Genomic DNA, 12,934 nt, shown 5'->3' with positions numbered 1-12,934 from the left:
GCTTTTGCACTGAAAGTTATGCTCAGGCCCCCAGCTGAAGGGGTGCATTGTTGTCTGCCCTGACTGTTAGGTCTGGTAAATAGCTGGTTGTCATGGTGATGGCAGAGAAGGTGGAGGGTCCCCGATAACCACATGAATTCTTTAAAGAAAACACGATCAGAGCAAATGCCAGTGCAGGTTTCAAGAAGAAGAGGAAAAGGGTCAGACAGCTCCTTCCTTTTGTAAACTAGATTCTAAAAAAAGGTGTGTGTGTGGGATCCTTGGAACTGAAGTCGCTAATCTTATTAAGAAAACAAAAAACACCAATTCTGGGAATAAAGACAATCTAATTGGTAGAGTTGTGTACCTAGTTTCATCCTAATGGCATAAGAATTTTTTTTCCCTTTTTAATTAAAACTCATCAGATGGGTTTTGTGTGTGCTAGGTGGGAAACATTTCAAAAGCAATAATCACTTTCTGAATATCATCCAATTTTAGATTTCAAGCAAGAAGAGACCTTAAAGACCATCTGGTTCATTTTTAAAGAAAATTCATTTTAATTGATAACTTTTTTCTTTACCTTTATTCATAAATATACTCCAGTAGATTCCTTTATTCCTTGAACTGTTTTTTTTAATAATAAAGAATAAAGAGAAAAAAGATTTGTTCAGCATAAAGTAGATAGTACATGTTATTTTCCTATTCATATTCACAGATAGAGACAGACAAAGAGAGAGACAGAGAGAGAGTTAGTTCTGTGAAGAAATAGAGGAAAGGACTGGATTTTCTCATCTCTTTTCTGGGATGTTTCACCCTCATTTTAATGAAGAGAACAGTATGCCATTTAGCTTCCATAGAGCATCAGTATCTTATTATATTCTAAGTAAAACTAAAGAAAACTCTCCAGGAGTATTCCTGTTTTCAACTTGTTTCCATGGGCAAGTGAAAGATTGATTTCTCTATATGACGCCATAACATCTGGATGAAAATGGAAAAATCCGGGCAGTCATCCGGAACATATGTTTTGTCTACATGGCACGGAATGCCCAGATGTTTCTAAATGTCCAGATGTTTGGCATCAAGTAGGTGAAGTTGTGAGATGACTGAGGAAATTGTTCACTTTGGAGCCTTGGACTTCTCAGCAGCCCCAAGACACTGAACATTATCAGAAGAAAAAAAAATTCCATAACACTATCTTACCTATAAAAATTATGCATTTTTGACTGGCCAAACCAATTTTTGATATTCCTGGCACCTTGTGTGCTGTCTTCTGAGAGCAGTAAGAGGAACCATATATACTAAGCATCTTGAAAATATTGACCATCTTAACAGCCAAAAGGTTTTCTGATAAAATAAACATTTTTATTTGGAAGCAAACACTTTGGCCTTAAAATAACATGGAGGAAAACATCTCTGCACATTTCAGATGTGTGACTTGGAAAAGGAACTAGAGAGATGTGGACAAATAGAAGTATGCAACGTTAGAAAACCTGTACCACGAATACTTTATCATCCTTCCCAGTGACTGACGTTCTTTTTGTATAACAGACTGAATGTGGTTAGAATGTCTTTCTTATTTACCCAGATATATCAGTTGTAAGTATCGGATTGTTCTTCTCCTAAGGACATCAATTCTGAGCTAAGTCAAAAAATAAAATAAAATAAAAAAAGATCATGAGAAATGATCCAGAGAATAAAGGCAGTGTGGCATAGGAGGAAAAAGGAAATTGCAGTTGGAATCCCAGCCCCTAGGCTTCCTCTCTATGGAACAATGTAGTGGAATGAGCACTGGCTCTGAAATTAGAAATCTAGGTCTAAATCCTATGTCTCCCCATCCTTCCCTTCTCATCCCCCCCTCCTTATTTCTACCTCCTTTCCCTCCTCCCTGCCCTCCTCTCTGTTTCTCCTCTTCTCTTCTCTCATATGTGTATATGCTAATCTGAGTGAATATATTTCCACATGTAACTATGTACATACATGTTTGTTATGGGCCAGAGCTCTGAACTTGAAACAAAGGATTCTTACAAGGTGCTAAGTCAGTGGATTTGATAGAAACCATAATTATCTAATTTAGCCTGGTTCAGTATGATTGATCTGATCCTACAAGGAGATGTTATGGGCCACAACTTGAAACAAGGTACTATGTTTGCTGAGGAGACAATGGTTAAATCTAGTTTAGCATTGATTTAATCCTACAACAAATAATGGTTTCCTAATGATATAATGATTAGCTTGTACTCAGTGTGGGGCATATAAGGGAGAAGCTCTTAGGGCCAGAAGGGACAAGTGCACTAGAAGCCCCTGGAAGCTGAGACAGATTCATTCCATCTTCTACCTTTGATGTGGCTGGAGGCTGAAGCACAAACCCTTGGGAGTCAGGGAGATTTAGAAGCCAGAGAAGGCAAGCGGGAACTCAAGCTCTTGGAATCAAGGAGAGAGATAGACCTCCAGAAAAACTAGCTGAGCCCCAAGTGAAGGAGACAAGACTTTGAAAGAGATAATAAAGGATTTGGACTTTAACCCCTAGCTGCTAGTGCCCTGATTACTGAACTGAAAGGAAGGCTGCCTCCAGAGACCCCAAGAAAACCTCAACAGAGAACATTACATTTTAGAGAGAGCATTACACATGTTTATGTTTCATCAGAAACGTGATTCCATAACTTGCAAGTGAATTGGATTTAAGTGAGGGAGGGCTGTGCAAGGTCACCTTCCTCACTTTCCCCTCCAGAACCTCTGGGTCCAGTGCAAGATAGAGATCAGGATGATTGGAGATGGCCCCAGAAGTGGTAAGAAACCTTAGTGTTTTTTAGCTAAGTTCTTTCATCAGTACATACATATGTATCCATCTGTATGCATATACTTTGTTTCTTACACAAATTATATCCCTCAAGAAAATGCAAGACACCTGAGGGCAGGAACTGTTTTTTGTTTGTTTGTTTGTTTGTTTGTAGGTGTGTTTTTGTTTGTTGTTGTTATTGTTTTTATCCTTAGTGTCTAGTAATGCTTTATACAATCTTGGATCTTTTTTTTTTTTTTAACTTTTTCATATTCACATTTTATTATATGACCTTATTTCAATGTTTCTTTATGTATTTTTAAAGTCTGAATTCATCAGCTTCCCATATAATCATACCAATAAATTAAACCTTATTTTTTTTTCCTTTCTCATCAGGACAATTTTAAAATTGCTTTGCAGAACTTCATTTCTTAGAGCATCCCTTCTTTTTTCATATCTTACATTTAGATCATCTTTGACATTTAAATTAGTGGTAGTCATAGAATCAAGTGATCATTGAGACTGTCTTGATTATTTCACAAGTGACAAAAAATGAGCTTTATCCAAAGCCAGTACATAAACCCATTCCTCCTGATTCTTACTTGTTATTGTTCAATTACAATGTTGGATCTTAATAAATGTTTTTTACCTATTGAATTACATTTTATCTGTATCAAGATTCTGGAGTGATTCTTTCAGTCCCTCACATACCCTACACACACACACACACACACACACATACACTCTACGAGGTTAGAATCTTATAATTGGCCATATCTCACCCAATTTAAGGATACCCTTAGTGATTAGGGGTTTCGGGGTCCCACCCATGATTTCCCTGGTAGGAAAATTGCCTCTAAATATGGAGATAGACACCACTGCTGTGGCAAAATAGGCTTAGAATTGCCTAGATTGTATTCTTGAACTCAGTTCTAATTCTCAGGTCCATATATTATACATCATGTCAATCTCGCATAACCAGTCACATTTTATTTATATAAATCTATTATTTTCTTGATGTGTATTATAAAATCATCATAACAGTATGCAGTGATAACAACATAATAAAGGCAAACATGATATATTTGTGGCCACTAAATTCCCTTTCCTTTGTCCCATCTAAGTGTCAGTTAGTACAGCCCAATCCCTCCCACAATGCCTCTGTGGTAAGAAGCACCTCTCTTGCAGAGTCAGAGGTACAGATTACCAAGCACAAGGGATCCAGTTTCCAGCCTGCCCACATCTAACATCTATGCCTTTTTCTGATCTCTCCGGGAGCTCTGCTTTCCTTCTCCACTCTGGCAAATACTGGCCTGGAATTAAGGAAGGTTTATTTAGCTGTTTTCCTGAAAACAAAGGAAGCCTGTGATACCTTAGGGGTATGTAAACCTCACCCTACCCCTTCTGCCTCCTGAGGAGAAACACTGTTCTGTTGACCATCATAATATATCTCTGTCTCCCAGCAATCCATACAGTCATTAATTTTTGCTGTTGACATCAGGAAAGAGTGAGTGAGTGTGTGTGTGTGTGTGTGTGTGTGTGTGTGTGTGTGTGTGTGAAACCATCCCCTAAGTGCTCATTAGAAGTAAAAATTGAAAAGCTGCTAGGGAAGGATTTTGTGTAATAGTAGCCCCAATCTGGCGGTTGGTTGGGTAGTTGAAGACCAAACCATCCAATAATTGTGCACCATAGCTTTTGATTGGTTTTAATTCTAACAATGATGTGCAAAGGGTTTCGGTTGAGAAGGACCTGGGGGAATTTGGGAGCCACCTGCACAATTGTGCTGTTGCCTCTGAAGGGAATTAGGAGACATGTTTTAGGAAAATGGTGGCAGGTGTGTCAGCTTGGAGTCCCCTGGGATCTTTTTTCCTGCTTTACTGTTGAGGAGCAAGGCTGTGGTGATACCTGTATAGAACCATAGCTAACATTTCCCCCCTTGGCATAAGTATAGATGGTAGCCTTGAGTGGGTCAAGAGTCAACACATTTGAGTTGAGATCATTAACAAAGAAACAACAAGATTCTCAACACTACATCAGGACAAAAAAGCAGGGCGTGAAGTACTCTATGTTCACTCTCTAGATCTTCTGCTATGGAACACAGCCCATTGGCCCTTCCCTGGTTATGTCTTTTCACATACATCCCCAAAGCTTTATTTTAAATTATGTATGTATCGGGGCATCTAGGGGATGCAGTGGATAGAGTACCAGCCCTGAAGTCAGGAGGAGTTCAGATCTAGTCTCAGACACTTAACACTTCCTAGGTGGGTGAACCAATTGCTGCAGAAAAATAAATAAATTTTATATGTATCACTATTTAAGACAAAAAATGCTAAAATATCATTAGCCAGAATATTTTGGGAAAGGAATACAGTGATGAATTTAGTATTATGCTATAATTAATATTCAACTGGAATGAAATAAGGATAATAATGAAAAGAAGAAGGAAGAAGAGGCAACTTTAAGGATCAAAGAATGAAAAGTTAGTTATTCAATTCTTACTCTAAATTGGGCACTATGTAATCCTCTGAGGCAACAAACACAAAAGCAACATAGCCCTGCCTTCGAGAAGCTTATTTTCTAATTCTAAGCCCTTGGCCTAAATTACCTTCATATATTCTTTGATTGAACTTAATTCCTTTCAGGCAGAGACTGTTTCATTTCAGTTTTATATCCCCTGAAGTGGTCAGGGAAGGGAAGAAGAATTTATTAATTAAGTATTAATTAAATTAATTTAATTTCAATTTATTAGCCAGAGATCAAAGCTCAAAACAAAGAATAATTTGAGATTAAATGTAATTAATTATTATTTTTACCATGTGTCGATCATTGTGCCAAGTGCCTCCCAAATCTCATTTAACAACTCTGTGTTGTGGGTCATATTTTTAATTCTATTTTACAGATGAGGAAACTGAGGCAGAGAGAAGTTAAGGAACCTGCTTAGGATAGCACAGTTTCCTAAGTATCTGAAGTTAGATTTAAACTCAGGTTTTCCTGACTTATCTACTGCATCATCTAGCTGATTGGTTGAAAAGGAGAGGATGTCCATTCTGGCATCAGCCTTTTTCCTTAGCCCAACCTAGACCTCAAGATGCTGAGCTATTGTAAAGAAAACTAAGATAGGACTTTGTGACTGTTTGGGCATGAAAGAAAAATAAAAAAGTAAAGTCAATGGTGACTTGAACATGGATGCTAAACCATAACCCAGGAAGTGGCTTTGCTTTTTAAACTAAATTTCTCATGGCTTATTTCCATTAGACTTATAAATATTTTGAGGGTAGAAATTGGTTTTGTTTTTTGCATTTCTATTTTAGATCCTTCTGCATTGTACTTGGCACCTGGTCAGCCATAATAGAACCCTTTTTATTCCTGTATTTATTTGTGCCTTCAGTTCTTTTGTGTTATTTTTTCAGTAAAAACTGTAAACTCTGTGAGAGTGTGGTCATTTTTATTCTCATTTTGTCTCCAATGCCCATCACCATGAGCACTTAAGAAACATGTACTGCTTGATTGGATGATTCTAAAAGTTGATCTGAGAGCACCAGAAAATCCTGATTATTTGAATTTCTTTAGGGATTTATTATTCTTAAAAAAATAATAATAACCTCTTGTTGTGATTAAAATGGAACACAATCAGATAGAGTGAGGAAAAAAAGGAATTGGATGTTCCAAGGATGTAACTGGTAATCATCCCAACTGAACCATTAGTGAGTGAGAGTACAGATACTTCTTTCACACTGACAAGTCAACAAAAATCAGCAATAGCCAGCAATCTCTTTCCTCAATGGCAATGCATTGACACACCAATGCCAGGTTAATCTGCCCTAGAAACTGGTTGGATCATGTCATTCCAGTGCCCAGAGATTTCCCATTGCTACTTCTATGGAGTCTGACTCTCTAGCCTGGAATTCAGAGTCTTCTGATCTGTCAGGTGTTGCAGGAGATAAAATATTGGGCCTGAAGTCAGAAAGATCCAAATACAAATCCAGCCTCAGATACTTCCTATCTGGGAGAATCTAATTAAATTGTTTAATTTTTATTTGCCTCAGTTTCCTCAACTCTGAAAATGGCAATCTTAATAGTGCTTACCTCCTGTAAAAAGCATTAATGCTAGTTATTATTATTATTATCTTCAACTTACCAGTCTAACCTGATTTCAAATTACTCTTTGTTTTGAGCTCTGAGCTCTAGCTAAACTTTACTGCCCCCTGTCCATTAATCATATCAAGGGGAAACCCCATGGCTTGTTCCACAGCAAATACAATGTAATTGCCTAATGGGAGGCTCCAACATCATTGAAGGAATCAGGAATGGTTTCACATAGAAGGTGACAACTGGGCTAAGCTTTTATGGAGGCTAGGGATCCCTATAGGTGGAAGTGAGGAGGGAGAGCATTGCACACATGGTATACAGCTGAGCAATGACACCAAAATGGTAGATGGATACCTAGGTGTTGCAATGGATAGAGTGTCAGCAAACCCCGAGTTCAAATCAAGTCTCAGATACTTACTTGTATGATTTTGGGTAGGTTATTATTCCTTTCTGCCTCAGGTTTTCATCTGTAAAATGAGCTGGAGAAGGAAATGGCAAACCATTTCAGTACCTCTGCTAAGAAAATCTCAAACGGGGTAGGAGAGTTGGACATGACTGAAAAATGACTAAACAATATTCAGTATAGGAAACAGAATGTAGTCCAGTATATAAAAGGAGAGGTAACATGAAATAAACCTGAAAAGAGAATTTAGAGTCATCCTGAAAGACTTCAAATCTAGCTTCTTCCTGAAAGACCTTAGACAAATTGCTTCTTTCTGGACCTGTTTCCTCACCTGTAATATGGGCAGGTTCTACTAGTTCACCTTTGACCACACATGTAAGGAGTCAAAGTTCTGGGCCCTTGACTTTTGACTCAGTATTCACCAAAGTAAGCCATGATGATTTGTTCTCATATATATATGTTAATTCTTGGTCATTTATGTGGTACATCCTTGTAGCCTGTGAGACATTTCTCATCTTCGCCTGTTGATTGCCTGGAGTTGCCATCCATTTGATATAATGGAACCTTGGCCTTTGGCCCTCAGGCTTTCTCTTCTTTTTTTATTTCCAAGCCTCCCTGATGGCCACCTATTATCCAAAGGACTAGAATCTCTGTATTAGTCCCCGAGCCTTCCTGTGTTGATCAACCATTGTGTTCTTGCTTCCAGGGATTCTAGTATGTGTTCTCTGTTTCCATTCTACCTTCCACCATTACACACTCTAGACCCAGGTACATATCTGGAATTTACTTTGGATGTAGAAGAAAATATGGCAGCTCAGAAATGGTATACTGCAGCCCACAAGGCAATCAGAAGTAGAAATACTATTCTTTGTTCCAGGAGATGGCTTTCTAGGTAGGAGAGCATGGAAGGAACATTTCAAAGGGATGTCAAGGAGACGTTAATAAAAACTAAGATAAATGGAGTATGAGCACAAAAGAGCAATCCAGTGCAATCTAGCCAACTGGTCTTCTCCGGCCTTCTCTTGCTCCTTCCACGTTCCTGAACCTTTGTCTAGAATTCACTCCTTCTTTGATTCCACATCAGATTCTATCTCTTTTTTAAAGAGCTCAAGCATACCCTTCTATAAGACTCATTTCCTCATCTTCCCTATGGCTAATGCCCTCCCAAACTAACTTTTACTTAACTACTATGTATGTATTTATATTTATTCTGTACTCCTCTTTTAGGAAATAAACCCAATGAAAATAAAATTGCTTCATTCTCTTTATTTTTTATTCTCAGTAGCAGGAACAATACCTAGCACATAGTAGGAGCTTAATTTTTCCTTATTGATTGATTGAATGTTGTAACAATCCTCAGCTCATTGATGCACTACAATTCCCTGAGCTCCACTTGGTCAGAGTCACTATAGCCTAGAATGTCTGGCTCTATAATAACCCAAACAGAAAAAATTAGGTCTCCCAGTCAAGCCGACAAACATTTGTTAAATATTGACTACGTGGGAAGTTCTGTGCTAAATGCAGCGAATTCCAAGGCAAAGACAATTCTTGCTTTCAAGGAGCTAAAAATCTATTAGGTGAGACAATGTGTGAACAAATGTGTACAAGCAAGATCTGTTCATGGCCTGATCCCAGAGGGAAGGTGCTAACAGGAAGGGGGATTGGAAAAGGCTTCTTGAAGGAGTTTTTAGCTGGGCTGTGAATAAAGCCAGAAAAAACAGATGTGTTGTTCATCAACTTAATTTTGAGATTTGCCCCCATGGAACAAATCCAGGAGAATCTAAGCTTGTGGAGGACAAGAATAGAGGGCTATTTCCAGTGCCTTCATGAATGTTTTTTAGGAAGATAAAGGAGGCAATTGGATTACATTGGATTTATATGGCAAGAAGAAGAGAAAACAAGTGAATGGGTTAAGTTCCCATTTGTATTCTTGGGACATCAGGTGAATGATGTTGGGTGTTTTTCCTGGGGTGAACTTGTGGACAACAAAACACAAGATGGAGAAGCATGGCTGGATTGGGATCTATAGCATCGGCGTGAACTTCCAAACAGATGATCTCAGCTTAGCTAAGTTCCAAGAGTCAAGATCCTGGCACACAAGCAGAGAGAACTGCCCAATCTTCAAGATCCCACGGCTCAGTTCCTGGCAGGCCCAAGCCAGGGAGCCTCTCTCCAGCCTACTGGCCGAAGGAGCTGTGACCTCATCAGCGCACCAGACAGAGCCATCCATCAACTTCACCCAGCTTTGGCTGAAGGTCTCGTCGCCTCGGCCTGGAGGGGACAGAGGATATCTCTGAGTGATGGAGAACTTCAGGTCACTGAAGCAAACCATGCCTTTGGAACCCTGCTTCTCATCTTCATTCCACTATGCTCCTGCCATCCTGGGCTCTGATACATGAGCTTTTCCACCTTATCTCAACTGACCCAAGGCCACCAGCCGTCTCCCAGACACTTCCAAGTCAAGCAGTCTCCATTCTGGTCATCATCCCCTGCCTCCCTTGGCCCCTTTCAAGTTCCATTTATGGTGCTTATGCCCACAGAAACGATCTTGTTTTCTTTTTTGTTTTTTGCATCCTTTTTGAGTGTCATAGTGCCTGGCATATAGGAAATTAATAAATGTTTCTCCCTTCCTTTCCCTTTCCTTTCCTTCCCTTCCCTTCCCTTCCATATCACAGCTAGAAAGGACCTGCAAGTGGTCCCTTTCTCACTTCTTAGAAATCCTGGCAAGATGCTTGATAGACTCACTACAGATCAGCCCTACAACACCAGGTTCTCTTACTGTAACCGTACTAGCGGCCACCATCTACGCTGTCTTTGTGCCTTCCCCCATGCTGCTGACTCCTTCCAGTCCCCAGACCTCCAGAGTTTATTCCTGAGAGACACTAAGCACTTAAAATGACATTCCTTAAGAATCTGCATTTCTTGTCCTATTGACCCTGTCCCCAACTCCATCTTTCCATCTCTTTACCTGAGAACTTCCATCTCTTTATCTGAGAATTTCCATCTCTTTAACTGAAAACTTCCATCTCTTTACCTGAGAATTATAGCCAAATAACCACCACTCTTGCCTATAAAGGGCATGAGAATGGTTTGCTTTCCCATTTTCTCACCATCTAGTGACTTTCCAGGTCATAACTCCCTTTCCTGACCACTGCTGCCTATGTATATTTTCTTGTCCCACTGGAAAAAAAAAACCTGCTAAGGGCAGGGCCTGTTGATGCTTTTATATTTTCATATTTGTATCTGTGCTCGGCACATGCTTAGTAAATATTTTTCATTTATTCATTCATTTCTTTTGAAACTTAGCTTTGTGATGGGGGTGGGGAGAGAAGATAGGAAAGTATTTAAGCTTTTTGATTCTCAGTTTCCTAGTCTGTTAAAATGGAGATAATAGTACCTGTAAGTAGACCCTACCTCACGAAATTTTCATGAGACTTACTTGAGATAATCTTTTATTCTTACCATTGCAGTTTACAAACTATATGAGCTTGACGAGGAGTGGGCAAGGAGAAAAGGAACAAACATATATTAAAGTGCCCACTTTTTGCCAAGCGCTTTTAAAAATATAATTACATTTCATCACCACAACACACCTGGGAGGGAGGTACTATTATGATTCCCATTTTATTATTAAGGAAACAGAGGCAGATAGAGGTTAAGCAATTTGTCCAGGATCACATAGCTAGTGAGCATTTGAAAATAGATTTAAACTCAATTCTTGACTTCAGGTCCCACACTCTAACCACTCTTCTCTTTGCTTACTCTAGGCAACTTCTCTGTACAAAGTTCTTCTTATTTATAAAAATAAAAGATTGAAACAGAAAATCTTTGAAAGCTCTTTCAGTTCAAAAGTGCGATTCTATTATTCACAGATATCAAAGCTCCATATTAGCGCCTTTTAATTATCTGATATTCATCAATAGACATTGGTATAAAACATACTCATTTCAGGAGAGAGAGGCACAAAATAAATAGTCTTTGCTTAGAACTTCTCATATAGGGGAAAATGTTGATGGATGAGTTCTAACCTGCATCATATTATTTCACATGTATAACCTTTTCCTCCCCAGTAAGGTTGTACCACCAACCAAGATCAAGGGTAGAGCCTTCAAACTGAACAGTTCTTAACATAATCCAGGCTCCATAGGAAAGCATTCAGTACGGTCACTCCTGACTCATCAGAGGGTTCTGATGACTTAGTTATTAGCCCACAGATTTAAGAGAGCTTTTCTTTTCATTCTGAGAAAGACCCTTTTTGTAATTGTGTTATGGAGAAAGAACTAGACCCTTTTTCCTTTGGCAGGAAGTGATTCCCAAGGTGGACTTCCTCCAGTTCCCTATCACTACAAATATATGCCCCTCAGGAAGAGTATTGTTTGTGTGTATGTGTGAGTTTAAAGGAATATTTATTTAACATCAGTCTCAGAAATTTTTTATTTTTTTTTACAACTGGATGAGTTGCATTAAGCATATTATGAGTTTCCTCTGAATGGAATTTTCCATATGTTTGAGCTGCCCTTTGGGTCTGTAAAAGTATTTTGAAGATTGATATTCAAATATGGAGGCCCTCACACCTAAGTCTTTAATATAAGCAACTAGACTTCACTGATCGGCTGAGAGGAATCACGGTCCAATGGGAAGAGCTAGAATCTGTGACTAAGAAGCTCTCACTCTTCCTTGGTGGCTTATTATCTGTTAAAATTTGGTCGAGTCACTTTCCAGGTGTAGGGCTCTTGTTTCTCAAGGAGGAAGGCTGGATTCCTTCTAAGGTTTCTTCCTACCCTCAATCCAGAACTGATACATATATTAAAATGTCTACTCCTTGCCAAACACTTTAAAAAATATAATCCTATTTAATCTTCACAACAAATCTGGGAGGGAGATACGATTATGATTCCCATTTTATAATTAAGGAAACCGAGGCAGAGAATTCTGTATCCAACATAAATTTGGGGGAGGGAAATACTGTTGTGGGGAAAAAAAAAATCGTGACAACTCATATCTGTTTTTTGTTCTTCTGTTTGGTTTGGATTTTCTTGTCTGTCTGTCCAGGAACCCAAGTGCTGTCTCCCGGAGATTCTCTGGGCAAGGGTCTCACCCCAGAGGCTGCGAAGGAACTGGGCCTCCCTGCAGGGATTGCTGTGGCTGCATCGCTTATTGATGCTCATGCTGGAGGATTAGGTATTTCTTTTTTACATGTCTTATGTGTTCAAAAACAAGCAATCAATTTAATCATAGTGTTTGGATTAATCGGACGCCATGTTTTTGTAGCGAACTCTGAGAACTCGGCCATTGGACTCAAGAGCCTTCTGGCAGTAAGGCTTTGAGGAAGTAAATGATCATTAGACTTGTGTACAATTAAAAACTGATTTTAATTCTGTTCTGTTCAGACTTCATCAGGCTGTATTTAATATTCCCTGCTTTTATGAATTTCATCTACCATCCACATTCCAGAAAAATTTGCCTAAAGTTCATTTTTTTTTTGTCTTGTAATTATCTTGACCTTTATAACCCTAGGGGCAGGTGCATAGTACAGTGGATCAATCACCTTGAAATAAGAAAGACTCATGAGTTCAAATATGGCCTCCGGCACTTCCTAGCCATGTGATCTGGGCAAGTCACTTAAACCTGTTTGCCTCAATTTCTTTATCTGTCTAATGGGCTGGAGAATGAAATGGCAAACACCA

At 38.9% G+C, this 12,934-nt stretch overlaps 1 protein-coding gene across 2 annotated transcripts in view; it reads left to right on the top strand.

The window, feature by feature from the left end:
* The window catches only part of FGGY (FGGY carbohydrate kinase domain containing), a 499,331-nt gene that overhangs the window by 264,787 nt on the left and 221,610 nt on the right, over positions 1-12,934 (top strand). For both annotated transcript variants that reach the window (XM_023501686.2, XM_003767302.4), the window contains exon 7: positions 12,300-12,428. In XM_023501686.2, coding sequence (XP_023357454.1) covers positions 12,300-12,428 — 129 coding nt within the window. The remainder of the gene's footprint in view (positions 1-12,299; positions 12,429-12,934) is intronic.

The sequence above is a fragment of the Sarcophilus harrisii genome, chromosome 4 (genome assembly GCF_902635505.1).
Source record: "Sarcophilus harrisii chromosome 4, mSarHar1.11, whole genome shotgun sequence".
Classification (NCBI taxonomy): domain Eukaryota; kingdom Metazoa; phylum Chordata; class Mammalia; order Dasyuromorphia; family Dasyuridae; genus Sarcophilus; species Sarcophilus harrisii.
Note: the sequence above shows the minus strand (reverse complement) of the source record. Positions and strands in the feature narration are given on the sequence as shown.